This window comes from Loxodonta africana, chromosome 27, assembly GCF_030014295.1.
Source record: "Loxodonta africana isolate mLoxAfr1 chromosome 27, mLoxAfr1.hap2, whole genome shotgun sequence".
Lineage (NCBI taxonomy): Eukaryota > Metazoa > Chordata > Mammalia > Proboscidea > Elephantidae > Loxodonta > Loxodonta africana.
In genome coordinates, this window is record NC_087368.1 from 14,946,114 (window position 1) to 14,966,164 (window position 20,051).

The window sequence follows — 20,051 nt, forward strand, 5'->3', positions numbered from 1 at the left end:
AAGTTCAAGCTGCACTGAAGGCATTAGCTAAATACAAGGCTCCAGGAATTAATGGAATATCAACTGAGATGTTTCAACAAATAAATGCAACTCTGGAAGCACCCCTCTATGCCAAGAAATTTGGAGTACAGCTACCTGGCCAACCGACTGGAAGAGATCCATATTTGTGCCTATTCCAAAGAAAGGTGATACAACAGGATGCAGAAATTATTGAACAATATCATTAATATCACATGCAAGTAAAATTTTGCTGAAGAAAATTCAGAAGTGGTTGCAGCAGTACATCAACAGGGAACTGTCAGAAGTTCAAGGTGGATTCAGAAGAGGCCGTGAAACAATGGATATCATTGCTGATGTCAGATGGAGCTTGGCTGAAAGCAGAGAATACCAGAAAGATGTTTAAAAATCCCTTGCCATCGAGTTGATTCTGACTCATAGAGACGCTATAGGACAGAGTAGAACTGTCTATAGGGTTTTCCAAGCAGTTGGTGTATTCGAACTGCCGGCCTTTTGGTTAGCAGCTGAGCTGCGTTTCGTTGACTATGCGAAAGGATTTGACTGTGTGGATCATAAAAGTTATGGATAATATTGCAAACAATGGGAGTTCCAGAACACTTAATGGTGCTCACGCAGAACCTGTGCATAGACCAAGAGACAGTTGTTCTAACAGAACAAGGGGAAACTGCATGGTTTAAAATCAGGGAAGGTGCGCATCAAGGTCATATCCTTTCACCATACTTATTCAACCTCTACGCTGAGCAAATAATCTGAGAAGCTGGACTACATGAAGAAGAAAGTGACATCAGGATTGGAGGAAGATTCATTAACAATCTGTAATATGCAGATGCCACAACCTTGTTTGCTGAAAGTGAAGAGGACTTGAAGCACTTAACTGATAAATATCAAAGACCACAGCCTTCAGTATGGACTACATATCAACATAAAGAAAACAAAAATTCTCACAGCTGGACCAATAAACAACACCATGATAAATGGAGAAAAGATCGAAGTTGTCAAGGATTTCATCTTACTTGGATCCACAATCAACTCCCATGGAAGCAGAAGTCAAGAAATCAAACAACACATTGCATTGGGCAAATCTACTGCAAAAGGTCTCTTTAAAGTAAACTCTATGAGGAAGTTCTACTCTGTCCTATAGGGTCTCTATGAGTTGGAATCGACTGGACAGCAACGGGTTCAGTTTGAGATTCAAGTGTTAAAAAGCAAAGATGTCACTGAGGATTAAGGTGCTCTTGACCCAAGCCATGGTATTTTCAATCGCCTCATACGCATGTTAAAGCGAGACAATAAATAAGGAAGGCTGAAGAAGAATTGATGCATTTGAATTATGGTGTTGGCAAAGAATGTTGAATCTACCAGGGACTGCAAGAAGAACAAACAAGTCTTGTCTAAGTAGCCAGAATGCTACTTAGAAGGGAGGATGGTGAGACTTCGACTCATGTAATTTGGACATGTTATCAAGAGGGAACAGTCCCTGGAGAAGGACATCATGCTTAGTAGAGGGTCAACAACAACAACAAAAAGAACACCCTTAAGGAGATGGGTTGACACAGTGGCTGCGACAATGGGGTCAAACATAGCAATGATTGTGAGGATGGCACAAGTCCGGGCAGTGTTTTATTCTGTTGTACATAGGGTCATTGTAGGGTCGCTAAGAGTCAGAATCGATTCGATGGCAGTGGGTTTGTTTTTTTTTTTTTGGACATAGAGTCATTATGAGTTAGATCCGACTCAAGGGCATCTGACAACAACAATAACCAGCTAGTTAGCCAAGCAGGAAGCTCTCATGTCTCTGACTTTGCAGAATGCTCCAGGAGTGTTGTTTGCAAGAGCTAGAGTTTAAATAAGATTTCTTTTGTTGATGGAATCCCTACTACCCACCAGGCAAAGTGCTACGCAATTTGTCAGACTTTAAGGTTTTGAGATGGGCCATGTTGACATTCCCATTGTCCAAATGAGAAAAGTGAAACTTGAAAGTAGTTCAGTAGGCATATTAGTGGTAGAATTCTCACCTTCCATGCAGGAAGCTTGGGTTCAATTCCTGGCCAGTGCACCTCAAGCACAGCTACCACCCATCTGTCAGGGGAAGCCTGTGTGTTGCTATGATGCTGAGCAGGTTTCAGCAGAGCTTCCAGACTAAGACAGACTGGGAGGAAAGGCCTGGCCATCTACTTTCAAAACTCAGCCAGTGAAAACCCTATGGATCACAATAGCTTGATCCACAACTTATTATGCAGTCTCCACAAGTTGGGGTCTCACTTGATGACAGCTAATAACAACAAGGCATATCATGCTATACTGGAGTTGTTTAAAGATAGCTGTATATTACAAAGATGATTATAATACAATAACATATTAATTATATCCTGTCTGTTTTGAAGATGGCTATACAATAAAAAAAAATTATAGGCACTGTTTATTGTGTGCTTATTATTTTTTTTATTCCCAGAATAGGTTCAAAGGGTGAAAATTACTATCCTTATTATTGTCCTTATTTTTCAGATGAGAAAACTGAGGCTTATAAATACTGAGTGCGTTCCTCAAGAATACTAGGAGGCAACAGGGTGAAGATTCAAATCTGAACACGTCTGATTCCAAAGTCTAACTTCTTTCGACCACCTTACTACAAGAATGTATTTATATGTGCGTCACACATTATGATGTTTCAGATCCTTATGTTTGTGGATTCAGGTAGAGAAACGGATCAGACCTGGGGCAGGCATAGTGGTATTCTGCTGTGAGGTGATCAACTTCGGCCCCTGGAACATTCTTCCAAATTCCAGCCTCTCTGTCCCCAAACTCCTGTCCTACCTGAGTTGGAAAACAGCCCCCAGCTGGCAATTTGCCTGAGTAATATTTTAGCTTCCTTTCTGCACCCAGTGAATTCATTGAGAAAAGATTTCTTTTCATAGCCACGGGCAGCCCTAAGCCTAGGGCCCTGGACTTGTCTACACCCACGGCCACAAAGGAAAGGGAAAGGACAGGTGTTTTAAATCTGCTTGTGGGCAGATTTGGAGTAAATCTGAGGGCAGGGTGGAAACCCTCAAAGTCTGGTGGGCTGGAGGAGGGATGCTCCAAAAGGGTTGGAGGTAAGGGTGGGGATTGGGGAGGACGGCGTGGGGGAAGAGTGACTAAAGGACTCAGCAAAAACTGTAACGTGGGGGGAGCGGCTCTCAGTCATCTTCCCAAAGCCTTAAGGGGAAGCTGGTTCCACTTTGGGCATGTGAGTTGAATAGCCCTGAGATTAGACTATAAAAGTTCATCTGAAGCTCGTTATTATATTTATCTTAGGATGCTTTTAAGGATATTGTCATCCATTTAGGTACTTCTTTCTAAAGTCATAGGAATTTCTTTTACAAATTAGTGCTGGATTTATATACTGGTGAAATCAGAACCAGGTCTGTATTTGAGTTGATTAATGTTGTACCATGTCCGTTCCCTGATTCTGATCATTGTATTATGGTGATGTGGAAACACTGGCAGCATAGTGGTTAAGTGCTATGGCTGCTAACCAAAGAGTTGGCAGTTCAAATCTACCAGTCACTCCTTGGAAACCGTACGGGGCAGTTCCACCCTGTCCTATAAGGTCGCTATGCGTCGGGATCGACTCGACAGCGTGTTTGGTTATTTCGGTTTATTGTGGTGATGTAAGATAATATCAGGGGAAGCTGAGTAAAGGAAACATGGGAACTCTCTGTGCTATTTTTGCAACCTCTTGTGAGTCATAAACTATTTTGAAAATAAAAAGTTATAAAATGTTTTAAAAAATCGGTAAAAGAGCATTGCTTTTCCTAAAAAAACCTAGTATGTCATTTTTCTGATGGTGACAATTCTTCCATCTTACTTTGGCTACAACGAAGCTCAGAGTCAAAATGAAAATTCATTCGAGAAATATTCAGGCCCTTATGGCCTAAATGGAAACCCTGGTGGCGTAGTGGTTAAGTGCTACGGCTGTTAACCAAAAGGTCAGCAGTTCAAGTCCACCAGGCGCTCCTTGGAAACTCTATGGGGCAGTTCTACTCTGTCCTATAGGGTTGCTATAAGTCGGAATCGACTCAATGGCAGTAGGTTTGGTTTGGTTTTGGTCTGGTATGGCCTAAATAATTATGCTCTTTCTCCAAATGTTGACTTTCTATGTTTACTTGCATTTCCTTGCTCCTGGCTTTTCCTTCTTGTTGTTTTTTCTACCATTATTCTATCGTGTGAATTTTTGTGAATGGCTTTAAATCTTTTATGGGAAGATACAGTATATAAATAAAATAATTGAGGTTTTTTTTTTTAATCGTCTAGGATTTTCATTTTCCTGTTATCTTAAAGCATTTTCCTATCATCAGTTCTCCCCTTTCTGTATCAGATTTTGCCCTGAGACTCACACACAGGTTTCATAGGTTTCTTTGCATTGAAGTTTCTTGAAGGTTTCAGCCTTGGTTAAAATGGTACCACACACATGAACACTCAGCTAATTAGCACCACCTGTAACCTGTTGCCATCGAGTCAATTCTGACTTATAGCGACCCTATAGAACAGCGTAGAACTGCCCCATAGAGTTTCCAAGGAGCAGCTGGTGAATTCGAACTGCTAACCTTTTGGTTAGCAGCCGTTGCTCTTAACCACTATGCCACCAGGGTTTCCTAATGAGCACCACAGGTTGTCACTATTTCAGATGGTATTCCCCTTGGCAGGACCAGCCTTGACTACTCCAGAGCACGCCCTTGCAGGCCGGTCTGCTTCTCCTTCAGTAGGTTCAATGTTAGAGATGCCTTCTTTTAGGTGTTGCAAGTGTGGTGTCCTTGAAACGACTCCTATTCAAATGCAAATACTCCTCTGACGGGGGACAAAGTTTTAGCAGCAACAACCTGGAAAGAAACCCTTTGAAAAAGCATTACAGGAAAGTTTCTTTTGTGAACAAGTGTGAGCCACACACTCTTCATTATTGGCTTGTTATTATAATTCATTCAATTGTGGACCCACTTGGAATCCTCAACAGACCCAAGGCAAATCAAATACGGAGCATCCTAAACACCCAGAGAGACGGGAGAGCCACAAACAGGCTCCGGGCAGAGTAGAAGGCAACACTATGCACCCCCGTGTATCCAGCCACAAGCCAGCCAAGTGCAGTGGAAAGGGCACGAAGGTTTTGGAGATATAAAATCCAGCTCTGCCACTTCAGTTGTGACCTCCGATGAACCTCGCCTCCTCTCTGAGCCTCAGTTTCCTCATCTGTAAAGTGGGGATAATATAGCCCAACCCACAGGCTTATTATAGGATAAACATGAAGTGGTGCATGTAAAGGGCACAGTGCCTGGCTTGTGGTTGGCACTCACAAACGTTCAATCCTTGTTCCTTCTTCAGTGATAACAATAATAATGACAAGAATAACAACAACAGTAATAAAAGTGATGTTCCAAGTTATAGGAATACAAAAAGAAATCAGATAGGATCCCTGCCCCTGAATGGATGATCATTAGTGTTCACAGGGTACTTACCATGTGCATCACCCTATTTAAGCTCTATGAGGTTGGTAAAGGAAACCCTGGTGGTGTAGTGGTTAAGTGCTATGGCTGCTAACCCAGAGGTCGGCAGTTCAAATCCACCAGGCATTCCTGGGAAACTATATGGGGCAGTTCTACTCTGTCCTATAGGGTCGCTCTAAGTTGGAATTGACTCAAAGGCAATGGAGGTTGGTAATATCGTTCAATATCATTCATTCCCATTTTACAGATAAAGAATATTAGCAACACCCTTCAACTGCAACAAGTAGGGCATGGATTAAACATGGTTAAGGAGTTCCTGAGGATCTGAAGATTCTGCACTGTGAAATGTAATGGGATCTCCTTTACGGGACCTTTAAGAAAACCTGGGAAAGCTGTTGAGTTGGGAGGAGAGTGGTACGGTTGTTATAGCCTCAGCCAAGGCCTAGGGAGATGAGTCAGAGAATGCTCATGGCTCCCTGGTTCTCTTCCCCGCAGGTGTCTGCAGCAGCACGCTGGGGACAGGCTGCCCATGGCCAGCGTCATCCTCTGTTTCCACGATGAGGCCTGGTCCACCCTGCTGAGAACTGTGCACAGCATTCTCGACACAGCACCCAGGGCCTTCCTGAAGGAGATCATCCTTGTGGACGACCTCAGCCAGCAAGGTATCAACAGACTTCCTGGAGCTCCCCTCAGGTGGCCTGAACCCTGGAGGATTCATTCCCCTGCATAAGGCTGGAGTTTGGAATGTCTTAGGCCAGATTCCCCAGCAGTAGAGCCCAGCATAGGGGTTCATGTGCAAGTGTTTTATTAACAAAGAGCCCCCAGGAGAAACCAGGAAGTAAGTCAGAGAAGCAGGCCAGAGAAGGGGAGAACCACACCAGGCAAAAGCTCCGGCGGGGAGGGGGGTCACTCCGAGAATCCTACGGCACGTCTGTCTCTCAGACCCCAACCTCCACGCAGTGCAGTAAGCCGCTCTGAAGAGCCACAAAGGAACGCCACTCGTGAGTGCTCACAGCACCCTAGACACTGGGCAAAGCACCTTACATGCATTAGTCATTAGGTCGTCATTGCTTAGCCCGCCCCACTCACTTTCCAAATGTGGAAACTGAGGCCCAGAGAAGAGAATTGACTAGAGCTGAATCACACCAAAAGCAGCAGAGTCAGCACCAGAGCCCAGACTTGCAGAGTCAGCTTGAATGCTTCCACTCACAGGAAGCTCACTACTGTGGGCCTCCCATCCCATTGCAGGGCGGAGACAGAGAAATCCCCTGCCTTGCTTCTTCTAGGCCTGTGGTTCTCAAACTTGAGCGTGTATCAGAGTCACCTGGCAATTAAGGTACTGATTGTTGAGCCCACCCCAGAGTTTATAATTGGCTGGGTCTCAGGTGAGGCCCAAGAATGTACATTTTAACATGTTCCCAGGTGATGCTGACACTGCTGATCTGGGGAACACAGTTTGAGGGAGACTGCTCTAGCCTGAGGCCTACATTTCTGTCTCAACTAAATGACCTGCCCAGGCCCCTCCTGGCCTTGTGAAAAGATGGGACTGCTCCAGAGGGAAGCTGAGCATTTGCTAAGACCAGCAAAGTGCTTATCTTACGGGGACAATAGAGGATGGCAGAGAGTGGCCAGGTGCCTCTGTTAGTCCTTCCTACGGTCCTCATGCCGGGACTTTGTCCAGCCCGGCCACGGTGTTTAGTCAAACCAGCCAGAGGCTCCAGGTGTTTGTGGGATTACTGAGCTCCAGGTGTTTGTGGGATTACTGAGCCACCTCTGGCTGTGTATTAGGAGAACTGAAGGAAAGACGTTGGACTGGGCTGGGTACCCAGAGACTCCCCAAACTCTTGGCTGGGGCAGGGTCCTCCCTGAGAGCCCACCTGTGGCCACACACACACCCATCAAGTGATCAGCGTGTGTTGTCAGTGTCCTTTCAGGAGCTTCCCTTTTTGAGCATGTGGCAGTGGAAAAGCCAGGCCCTGGGGAAGTGGGCTGCCTCCAAATTCCTCAGCTCTGACCTGTCCCCTCAGAGGGTATGTGGATATTGGGCCCAGTGATTAAACTCTGCCTCCTGGCCCACTCTCCCTCCACCCCTCACCACCAGCCGGCTCTCCTTCCAGCAGCCCTGTGTTACTTGCTGACACCAGGGTGCAAGGCCCTCCCTACAACCAGGAGCAGCACTGGCTCCATTTGTCCCTGGGCACCCTCCTCTATGTGCCCGCTAAGAGCTGGAGCCCAGACAAAGACCACTGTGCACTCTGCTCTCCAGCCCCATTTACAGATACCCACAAAGACCCTGGGAGTGGCCCAGAGCCACCCAACAGTGCTGTCAAGCTGATGGTCACAGCACTGTAGAATGGTGTGATAGAGTCAGCTAGATGTGCCTCAGGTTACTCATCTGTGAACTGCGAATGATAACTCCCATGACTCATGAAATCACAAAATGGGTGTGATGGCCAGCCATGATAGACCCTTCATAAAAGGAAGTCATCATTGCTGTTTTCTGGAGGAATAGGCCAAGCACCTCAGCAGCCCCTCACTTCTGAGCATTAAGTACCTACACCATTCCAGACATGTGGGCTCCTTACCTGCTCTGAAAACTCTCTAAGAATGCCAAAGCCCATTACAGCCTGGGAGTTCTTCTTCAGTCTGTTCTGGACCTCTTTTGCTGGTGCCTACCGTGCCTAGAATTTCACCCTAAATAACACCAGTGAGGGTTATAGCTAAAAACATTCGCTGTCAGGTCAGCCCAAGCAGAGCCTCATGAAGCAATGTCTGGTGAGGATATCAGTGAGGGGTTATGTTTCACTGCTTGGAACAGAAAGCTGCTACGGTGGCTTAACCAGCCACTGGAGACTTATTTTTCTTACATTACAGGAAGCCAATGGTTAGCAACGCAGGGCTGGTATGGCAGGTCCACAATGATACCAGGAACTGAGCTCTTTCTGCTTTCCCCTTAACCATATTAAGAGTGTGGTTTTGGCCTCATGTTCACAACAGGGCTGCTTCAACTCTGGGCATCACATCCACATTTCAGACAGAAAAAGGGCTAAGAGCCAATAGGCACCTTTGTCACTTATGAAAAAAAAAAAGTTAGTAAAACAATAGTTTTCCCAGAATCCTCTCACCCAGTATATTTCTACTAGAGTTGGATCACATCTACCCCTAGAAGCAAGGGAATCCTGGGAAATGAGTGCTTTTGGCTGCCCCGAACAAAATCAAGGTCCTGCTAGTAAGGTCACAGGGGAGAGTGAATGTTGAGGAAGACAACTAGCAATGTTCAGTACAGTGGAGTCACAGAGGGGCTGGTTTTCAGAGGTTCCAGTTCATAAAAGCTAACAGTCTGACTAACAGACCCCTCTCCAGGGAATGAACTGGTGCTAACAAGCTTACCGACTGAGAAGTTCTGTCAGAAGCCATGTTCTGCATAACTTCTGTGTAACTCGTAGTACATTCAGGAGAGGAAGCTCCAGGTACCCAAGGCCATTCTCCAGAAAAGGGTGCAGGTTGCAGTTGGCAGCAGCACACCCTCAGCAGCTGGAGTGTGCAAACCAAACCGGTAAAGGGGATCCAGGGCATCTGAGTTGGGCACCAACAGTATCTGCTACAACCTCACCTCTGCATTTAGAGAATGTTAGCAAGTTCTTGAAGGTCTCTCCTCTTCTGGTTTTATGACACCCTCTTTCCTGATTTTCACTGGTGAGAATCCTGGCCCATTCCAAGGTCTGGAAGTATCTGCCCTTTTAGTAGCAACCACACTGTGATAATGTATTTGATTCTCGGGATCCTTGTACTCCCTAGAGCTTCCAAGAGATCACTGTTGACAGTCATCTGAGAGATGGTCATCACAATCTCAGTTGGCCGTGGCATCTGTGACCCAATTTTCCACACCCTGTTGATTCCAGGACAGCTCAAGTCGGCTCTCAGCGAATATGTAGCCAGGCTGGAGGGCGTGAAGCTGCTCAGGAGCAACAAGAGGCTGGGCCCCATCCAAGGCCGGATGCTGGGGGCCACCAGGGCCACAGGGGACGTGCTGGTCTTCATGGACTCCCACTGCGAGTGCCACCAAGGCTGGCTGGAGCCCCTCCTCAGCAGAATAGCTGGTGACAGGTAACTCAGCCCCTGGGGCCTACTGAGCAAGAGGCAGGACTGAGAAAATTAGATCTACAGACTCAGCCACTCACAGAACATCTATCCCCACTGTTATGGATTGAATTGGGTCCCCCTCAGAAATACGTGTTGGAACGCTAACTCCTATACCTGTGGGTGTAAACTCATTTGGGAATAGGCTTTTCTTTGTTATGTTAATGAGGCCATGTTATGTTAATGAGGGCACCTCCTAAACCTAATAACTTTCGAGATGTAAAAAGAACAGGTTAGGCACAGAAGCAAGGATGGGCAAATGGGGGAAAGATATATGCCTCTTGGAGATTGTCAAGGAACTGATGAACACCAGGGCCAGCGAATCTGAAAAAAGGACCTTCCCCCAGAGTGGACAAAGAGAGAGAGAGAGAGCCTTCCCCTAGAGCTGGTGCCCTGGATTTGGGCTTCTAGCCTACTGAACTGTGAGAAAATAAATTTCTGTTTGTTAAAGCCACCCATGTGTGGTATTTCTCTTACAGCAGCACTAGGAAACTAAGACACCCACCATCTGAATAAGTGTCTGAGCTTCCATGATTAGAGAGTGAGGCGTCTGAATTTTTCAGACGTCTGGGCCTTCTATGAAACATAGGGCCTTGGAGTTGGAAGGAGGTTAGAAGTCTTCCAGTTCATCATTCTAAGCTTGGAAAGCAGCTTCTATTATGTTGTAAATACCCCTGGGAAGGGTAACATCTTTTCATGGCTATCATTACCTTTGATGAAAATTTCACAGTTTTAATCAGGATTGTAGCTTATTGTTGTTATGTGCTATTGAGTTGATTCTGACTCAGTGACTCTATAGGACAGAGTAGAACTGCCCTGTAGGGTTTCCTAGGCTGCAGTCTTTATGGGCTTTATGGGAGCAGATCACTAGGTCTTTTCTCCTGTGAAGCCACTGGTGGGTTCGAACTGTAGACCTTTCAGTTAGCAGCCAAACATGGCTCCTCTGACTATAGTATAACCTAGGAAAAATCTCTAAATTTCTCTAGGCTATAGATTACTCATCCATTAAAAAGAAAAGAAAAAAAAAATAGACTTTGTCATCACCAAATTTTGATCGAGAACTGGCATTCTTTGGTTTTCTGGTTTATAAAAGTGGTCTCTAATTTTCCAATTAAGGCTACCTCTTGGAAATGTTGTGAAGTTAGAGAGGGTTGAATTACACATCCTGCAGCCAAACATCTTAAAGTATGTGATCATGTCTCTGTTCTCCCTCCCCAGTCTTGCTGGCATTCTCTTTACCACTTCCTTGTGCAACTCCAACAGTGCCTAAACAGGTCTGGTCAACTATTTCCCTCCTTCTGAATATCCCGTTCAGGAAAAACAAACCCTGATGCCTAGCCCACATTGGACCATGTCAGGTATACTCCTTGGAGCTGAAGCAGACCTGTCAATAGGAAGAGTTCAATAAATGATTATTATTGATGGTCCCCAGCAGATAGAGCTGACGCTAGAACCTAAGCCTATGACTTCTATTCTTGCATTCCTACTCATGGTAAATGTATACTGTCTAAATTGAACTTGGGGACAATCACATATAAGAAAAAAAATTCCCTGGGCCACATTAGGGTGGATCCTTCAAGTATAGGATCCTACCAGAGGGAGAAGGTTTCAGGTAACACAAAGTATATTGTTAATAGTCCAACATTCCATTTTAATAAAGAAAAACAATCGGAGGTCTAGCGAGACCAAGATGGATTAATTTTGCCCAATTCCATGACACAGATTACTGCCCACTCTCTGGATCCCTGGTGGCGCACTGGTTAAGAGCTACAACTGCTAACCACAAAGGGTAGCAGTTCGAATCCACCTGCTGCTCCTTGGAAACCGCATGGGGCAGATCCAGCCTATTGTACAGGGTCACTATGAGTCTGAATCAACTCGACAGCAATGGGTTTGGTCTTGGCTCATGTCTCCTAAGAAAAGGAGACTTGCATAAATTCAGCACCAGAACTAGGAAAAGAAAATGAACAAGCTTTACAATGCCGCCATCTTTGTTTCTGTCCCACGCAGAGGACTGCCTCAACATTACAAAGGCTAGGTGTCATTTGATCTCAGACTCTTAATTTGCCTCACCCACTCCCCATTCCATTCCTATTCTGGTATCACAGATGGATGGCTCTCAGACGGACTTTTAAGATAATTTAGTCCCGCCTTGTGGAGCCTAGAAAAGCTTAAAAGAAGATCAACCTTGTATTTGCCTGAGAGTTAAAACTCTACTCATGAGCAAGAGGGTGAGCGAGTGATGAAGTAAGCAGATACTTCTAGTTCCTTCCAAGTCAAGTGGGGTAGCTTTGCTATTCTGCTCTAAGTGAATTCCAAGAACACCAGACACATCTCTAAGTACAAAAACACAAAGCTAAATATAAGTTTGTTGGTTTTAAAAAAATTTTTTTTAATTAATTACCATTTCTGAGTCACCAGATGGCAGTTACTCACTAAATTAGCCCTGGTTAGGCAGCTTCCATGGTCTAGGAATATAAAATCCAAAGCAGAAAGCACTAGTGACCTTCTCACCTCATTCACTGACATTTTATTCTTCGTCTCTATCCAAAGTGTACTCAAGAGGGCTCCTGATAAATCACTTATGTACCTGGTTAAAAGGAGCGCTGGTGGCACAGTGGTTAATTGCTGAGCTGCTAATCCAGAGGTTGGTGGTTCAAACCCACCAGCTACTTCATGGGAGAAAGATGTGACAGTCTGCTTCCATCAAGATTACAGCCTTGGGAGCCCTATGGGGCAGTTCTACTCTGTCCTACAGGGTCGCTATGAGTGAGAATGAGTCAAAAGTTTAATGGGTACCCGGTTAAAATAGAGGGAAAAAGAGAGCTCAGAAAGGAAACAATGATATGGGAAATCAGGAATTATGCTGTATTAAAAGTGAGCTTTTCATATGACTCTGAGCTTCTAACAGGAAAATGGAATATGACAAATATGACGAATTTTAGAGTTCTCATTTGCTGATGGAAAGTAATGCATGCTTGGTCAAGAAGGACGTAGCACAAAATTCTAGGATGAAGTGATTATGTGGATGCTTGAATGCAATTTCCTTTCCCAACCTGTTATGATTAGTGAAGATGGCATAGATTTGAGGCGAGTCTTCAGAATCCAGTCACACGGCTTCCCCTGGCTCTCAATTCTGAAATTCCACAGAATGCTTTGCCAATAGCCAAATCCATCCCATCTGCCTGGCTCATTCCAGAGTAAATGGGGACTTGGAGAGGGTCTGGGTGCCCTCCTTTCCTTCTTGCTTTTCATCTCATACATCAGGGCAGAGACTGCAAAACAGTAAGGACCCAGAGGATAGTTACCCTTGCCTTCCAGCGGGAACAGTGCAGAAAAGAGAGGAAAAGCCTATCAAGATCCTTGCTCTAAATACAGACCCATGACTTCTCATGCCAACATCCATCACTTAGGACCACACAGATCAACGCAGATAACCGAATCCCAGGACCACCCAGCCCGCTCTGTGTGGCCTGGGCTTGTGCCAGCCTGGCTGTCTTTGAGATAGATGGAACAGAGATGGAAATAGAGCTGAGTGTAAACACACTGTGGCTGGCATCTCTCCTTCCAGGAAGCTTGCTTCTCTTGGTGTGATACCTTCCAGCTACCCACATTCAGGCCTGATCCATTTCATATTGCAGATTTTAAAATTAAGTGTCTTGAGAGGCTGGGGAGGTGGGAAGGGGGGGGACCGTGATTACTATTAGCTAGATGCGGAGCAGCTCCTGGTACATCCCAATGATTGCCTGTGTAGGTAAAAGGTGAGGCTTCTGGTCTGTATCAATTTCCCATATCACCCTCTCTGAGGTCATATCATCAGGCTCTGCAATTAAAAAAAAAAAAAATGAAATTACGGGCAGCAATAGTAAAGGAGCAAATAAACCCAGATTCAGGACTTTGGTTTGCTTATAGACACCATGTCCACAACACATAAACATCAACGCTAGGGACACTGCCAGTTGCCGTCGAATCGATTCTGACTCATGGTGGCCCCACGCGTCTCAGAGTAGAACTGTGCTCCGTAAGGTTTTCCATGGCTCTAATCTTATGGAATTAGATCTCCAGGACTTTTTTCCACGGCACCACTGTTTGGATTCAAACCACCCATCTTTTGGTTAGCAGCTGAGTGCAAGCCATTTGCACCACCCAGGGACCTTAGGGGCACTCTAAGTTTTGACAGTCCTGATTCCTAGAGCCCAGTCAGGTTTTATGATATAGGGAGGAACAAGAAGTAGATCCTAGGGCAGAGGTCCATGTGCTGCCTGAAACTGTCACAATATTTTGTATATGGACTTTTTTTCTGAGGAGGGACCCATAGTTTCTCCCAATTCTCAAAGGGATCAAAGACCTCAAGAAAAGTTAAGAACCACAGTCCTAGAACATTACCACTGGGAAAGACCTTTCTGGAAAGTAGTTAAACCTTCCATCTTACAAATGAGGAAACTCCAGCCCAGCAATTACCCCCAGATAATTCAGCTTTTTAGTGCCAGAGCTGAGCCTGGGCTCCCATTCTCCTGTCTCCTGGTGTTGTCAAAAGAGGCTTTCGAAGAAAGAAAGAGGCAGGCACGCTCTTTGGGGAAGTGGACCCCAATTCCTTAAGGGAAAACATATTTTCTAGAATACCGCTATCCAATAGAAATGTAACATAAGCCACATATGTAACTTAAAATTTTCTAGTAGCCACATTAAAAAGAAAAAGATGAAATCAATCTTAATAATATGCTTTAATTAACCCACCACATGCAAAAAAAACCCTATCCTTTCAACATATAATCCATACAAAAATTATTGAGATATTTTAGAGCCTTTTTTTGGGTACTAAGTTTTCTAAATTCAATGTGTACACTTTCAGCTCATCTCAAACCATATTTTAAATGCCCCGTAGTCACATGTGGCTAACACAACAAGAGAAAAACCAAACCTGTTGTCAATAAGTCAATTCCAACTCATGGCCACCCCATATATTACAGAGTAGAACTGCTCCATTTCTTGGCTTTTGTCTTTACAGAAGCAGATCACCAGGCCTTTCTTCCATGGCACTGGTGTGTGGGTTCAAGCTGCCAACCCGTAGGATAGTAAACAAACCAAACTGATTGCCACCGAGTCAATTCCAACTCATAGCAACCCTATAGGGTTTCCAAGGCTGTAAATCTTTATGAAAGCAGACTGCCACAACTTTCTCCCTCAGAGTGGCTGGTGGGTTTGAACCACCAGCCTTCTGGTTAGCAGGCTAGTGCTTAACCACAGCACCACCAGGGCTCCTTAGTTTAGTAGGGAGTCCAAATAGTTTGTGCCACTTAGGGACCTTGTCACATGTGGCTAGTGGCTGCCATATTGGGCAATGCATGTCTATATTATGCTTCCTTCAACCAGTAACTGAATAATTTGTATCCCTTTATCCAATTCCATGATTTTTTTCAGGAGCCGGGTGGTATCTCCGGTCATAGATGTGATTGACTGGAAGACTTTCCAGTATTACCCATCCGAGGCCCTGCAACGTGGGGTGTTGGACTGGAACCTGGATTTCCACTGGGAACCTTTGCCGGAGCATGAAAAGAAGGCCCTCCAGTCTCCCATCAGCCCCATCAGGTAAGGCCCTGCTGCCCAACCTGCTTTTCCTTTGCTTCTTCAGGATGGACCCTGCAGCTAATTGTGACTCCTCCAGTTTCCCAGTAAATCACTTAATCTGTGCCTTAGTTTCCTCATCAGTAAATTGATGATAGATAATAATACTACTTACCTTATAGAGCTGTTGTGATTGAATGAGTTAATATATGAAAAGCATTTAGAGAGTACCAGGCACTCAGCTCTGGTGTTGTCATTATTGTTATATTAGTGGAATCCAGTGTTCTTCCAGTTAGCTCCAAGGGACGCCCCAGAGCGGGAAGCAAAAGAGCCAGAGTTGGGATCTTGACCCCGCTCTAACTCACCAGGTAACACTGGAAACTCCCTGGCCTCGGATCCCTTCTCAGTAAAAAGGAAGAATTTAGCTAGGTGAAAGCTAAGATACCATGTTGTTGTCATTGTTAGCTGCTGTCTAATCAGTTCCAACTCATAGCAACTCTATGTACAACAGAACAAAACACTGCCCTGTCCTGAGCCAAGATACCATAAATCTCAAAATATTTTATGGGCTGTTAAAAAAAAAAAAAAGATTTTTTTTTTTTTTTTTTTTTTTTAATCACATGTTTGGATTTTGGACAACTATTCTATTTAGGTAGTTCTAGTTATCTTCTGCTGCATAACAAACTACACCATATGTAGTGTTGTAAAACAACAACCACTTTGTTAAGCTCATGGATTGTGTGGGTCATGAATTCTGAAAGGGCACGGCAGGGCTGATTGTCTCCACTCCACAGTGTCTGAGGTCTCAGCCGGGAAGATTTGATCAGCCAGGAATGACTCAACAGCTGGAGCTGGAATCCTCTGGAGACTGGTTCTCTTCCAAGTCTAACGGTTGGCGTTGGCTGTTGGCCAGGACCTCAGCTGGGGCTGTCGACTGGAACAGCTTCACAGGTTCTCTCCATGAGGTCTCTTTACTTGGGCTCATTGGGGTTTGCAAGGCATGGCACTGAGCTCTGAGGGCAAGTACCCCAAAGGAGCCAGGTGAAGAAAGCTGTACCTCCTTTTATGACCGAGCCTCAGAAGTCACCTTGAGTCACTTCCATCAGGGTTGCTGGTCCACCCAGGTTCACAGAAGGGAACAGAGACTCCACCTTTCAATGAAAGTCGTGTCAATGTCACATTGTAAGAGGAACCTGTGGCATCAGAGATCTTGTGGTGTATATGGAAAGTACCATCTGCCTCAGTAGATCTCCAACATATACTCCCCAACACCACTCAATTATCTAAGCCATTTTGAAGTGCTGACCACATGTCTAGCACAGGAACACGGATGAAGGCATTAGACACAAACAGGCCTTCCAAGGGCCTTCCCAAGGGAGTGTGCCTATCTATAGCAGCAGAAGTTTGATCAGCCACAAGCTCAAATGTGCAAAAAAAAATCTTTATTTTCGAAGAGAATTAGATAATTTCTCGAGCCTCTTAATGGCAGAACCCTTTCAGGAAAATTAGTCAAATTCAGTGATATCTTAATCATCTCATGTTTAAATCTGTCATCCAGGCATTTCCTCCTCCCTTGCCTCCCTGGAGTTGATTGTGAGCTCCGGACTTCTGTAGGAGCAGTGTTGGTAGGAAGGAAGAGCCCATCTCAGGCCCAGGCTGTCCCAAATTGGTGTTGGCCAAACCCTCCCACCACACATCACAGCCTCCAGGTGAGTGACAGACACATCTGCACCCTCCACGTCAGCATCGACCAGTGTCCCAGCCTCTCCCAGCCTCTGAGGGCTCAGCTCACTCCGCTCTCCTCACTGGGGCCTCTATAGAGCTGCACCACCATCTTCTGCCTGGTGTCTCACGACACCATCTGAACCCCCATCTCCTGTCTCCTGTAGCAGAGGGCCCAGGGGGCTTCTGGGCTCCCAGGGCAGCCATGTGAAAAGTGCCCTCTGTTCTCAGATCCCCAAACGTGAAGTGCAGAACCCAACTCCTCCAGGAATTAACCCAGAAGAGGCCCTGGTGGAAGCAAATGGATTCTGTTCAAGAGAATGAACAGATCAGAGGGCTTGTTCCTAACCTGAGGCAGAGGCTCCTGACCCCAGGCACCAACCCTCTCAGGAGCCTTCTTCCAGGCCTCAGTGCTTGGCAACCCCTTGAGTGTCTCTGAGGGCAGCACTCTGGGTCATTGTTCCCAGCTGGAACCACCCTCAGCCAAAGTCAACGCCTCTCAGTTCCAGCCAGAGCAGGCCCAGCCATCTTTGCCCTGGAAGCAGATGCTGCCCTGAGACCCAGCTGCTGCGTGGGCCTCACTGAGGCCTCGGGCTCCACACCCAGGGCCCAGACCCCTCCTCACACAGCCTCTTCCATTTCTACCCACATTCCCCCACTCTGAATGCTCAGACATAACAGCCCTGCCCTCTGCAGTCTGGTTGTTGCTGTTGTTACTTGCTGTTGAGGGGGTTCCTACTCATAGCGACCCTGTGCACAACAGAACAGAACACTGCCCAGGCCTGCACCCTCCTCACAATCACTGTTGTGCTTGAGCCTATTTTTGCAGCTACTGTGTCAGTCCGTCTCATTGAGGGTCTTCCTCTTTTTCACTGACCCTCTACTTTACCAAGCATGATGTCCTTCTCCAGGGACTGATCCCTCCTGATAACATTTCCAAAGTATGTGAGATGTAGTCCCGCCATCCTCGCTTCTAAGGAACATTCTGGTTGTACTTCCTCCAAGACAGATTTGTTGGTTCTTTTGGCAGTCTGTGGTATAGTCAATATTCTTTGCCAACACCACAATTCAAAGTCGTCAACTCTTCCTCGGTCTTCCTTATTTATTGCCCAGCTTTCACATGTATATGAGGTGATTTAAAATACCACAACTTGGGTCAGGTGCACCTTAGTCTTCAAAGTGACGTCTTTGCTTTTCAACATTTTAAAGAGGTCTTTTGCAGCAGATTTATCCAAATGCAATGTGTCTTTTGATTTCTTGACTGCTGCTTCCGTGGTAGTTGATTACGGATCTAAGTAAAATGAAATCCTTGACAACTTCAATCTTTTCTCTGTTTATCACGATGTTGCTTATCAGTCCAGCTGTGAGGATTTTTCTTTTCTTTATGTTGAGGTGCAATCCATACTGAAGGCTGTAGTCTTTGATCTTCATCAGCAAGTGCTTCAAGTCCCCTTCACTTTCATCAGGGAAGGTTGTGTCCTCTGTATAATGCAGGTTGTTAATGCATCTTCCTTTAATCTCGATACCCCATTCTTCACAGAGTCCAGCTTCTCGGACTATTTGCTCAGCATACAGATTAAATAGGTATGGTGAAAGGATACAACCCTGATGCACACCTTTCCTGACTTTAAACAATGCAGTATCCCCTTGTTCTTTTCCAACTACTGCTTCTTGATCTGTGTACAGGTTCCTCATGAGCACAATTAAGTGTTCTGGAATTCTCATTCTTTGCAATGTTATCAATAATTTGTTATGATCCACATAGTCAACAAAACACAGGTAAACATCTTTCTGCTATTCTCTGCTTTCAGCCAGCATCCATCTGACATCAGCAAGGATACTCCTGGTTCCATGACCTCTTCTGAATCTGGCTTGAATTTCTGGCAGTTCCCTGCTGATAGACTGCTGCAGCCACTTTTGAATGATCTTCAGCAAAATTTTGCTTGTCAGTGATATTAATGATATTGTTCATATGCTACCTCCTGAAATGGTTGAATGTCTGCCAATTCTTTTTGGTATAATGATTCTGTGTATTCCTTCCATCTTCTTTTGATGCTACCTGCATCATTCAATATTTTCCCCCATAAAATCCTTCAAAATTTCAACTCAAGGCTTGAATTTTTTCTTCAGTTCTTTCAGCTTGAGAAATGCTGAGTGTGTTCTTTCCTTTTGGTTTTCTGTCTCCAGCTCTTTGCACATGTCATTATAAATACTTTACTTTGTCTTTTTGAGCACCCTTTGGAAATCTTCTGTTCAGTTCTTTTACTTCAGCATTTCTTCCTTTTGCTTTGGCTATTGGACATTCAAGAGCAAGTTTCAGAATCTCTTCTGACATCCATTTTGGTCTTTTCTTTCTTTCCTGTCTTTTAAATGACCTCTTGCTTTCTTCATGTATGATATCTTTGATGTCATTCCACAACTCACCTGGTCTTTGGTAATTAGTGTTCAGTGTGTCCAGTCTATTCTTGAGATGATCTCTACATTCAGGTGGGATATATTCAAAGTCGTACTTTGGCTGTAATGAACTTGTTCTAATTTTCTTCAGTTTCAACTTGAACTCGCATATGAGGAATTGATGGTCTGTTCTACAATCAGCCCTTGGCCTTGTTCTGAGGTGTCTGTCGGTTTGTGGTACTATGGGGGCTTGCTTGTTGCTGTGATACTGAAAGAAAGCTATGCCACTGGTATTCAAATACCAGCAGGGTCACCCATGGAGGACAGGTTTCAGCTGAGCTACCAGTCTAAGACAGACTAGGAAGAAGGACCTGGCAGTCTACTTCTGAAAAGAATTAGCCAGTGAAAACCTTATGAATAGCAGTACAACGTTGTCTGATGTAGTGCCGGAAGATGAGCCCTCCAGTTTGGAAGGCACTCTAAAGACAACTGGGGAAGAACTACCTCCTCAAAGTAGAGTCGACCTTAATGACATGGATGGAGTCAAGCTTTCGGGACCCTTATTTGCTAATGTGGCACGAATCAAAATGAGAAGAAACAGCTGCAAGCATCTATTAATAATTGGAACCTGGAATGTATTAAGTATGAATCTAGGAAAATTAGAAACTGTCAAAAATGAAATGGAACGCCTAAAGATCGATACCCTAGGCATTAGTGAGCTGAAATGGCCATTTT

The 20,051-nt window shown here is 45.0% G+C and overlaps 1 protein-coding gene across 1 annotated transcript in view; it reads left to right on the forward strand.

Annotated features, from left to right (window-relative positions):
* GALNT15 (polypeptide N-acetylgalactosaminyltransferase 15) overlaps window positions 1-20,051 on the forward strand; it is a 53,802-nt gene that overhangs the window by 17,544 nt on the left and 16,207 nt on the right. The window contains exons 2-4 of the mRNA XM_003415742.4: window positions 5,991-6,157; window positions 9,398-9,602; window positions 15,057-15,224. Coding sequence (XP_003415790.1) covers window positions 5,991-6,157; window positions 9,398-9,602; window positions 15,057-15,224 — 540 coding nt within the window. The remainder of the gene's footprint in view (window positions 1-5,990; window positions 6,158-9,397; window positions 9,603-15,056; window positions 15,225-20,051) is intronic.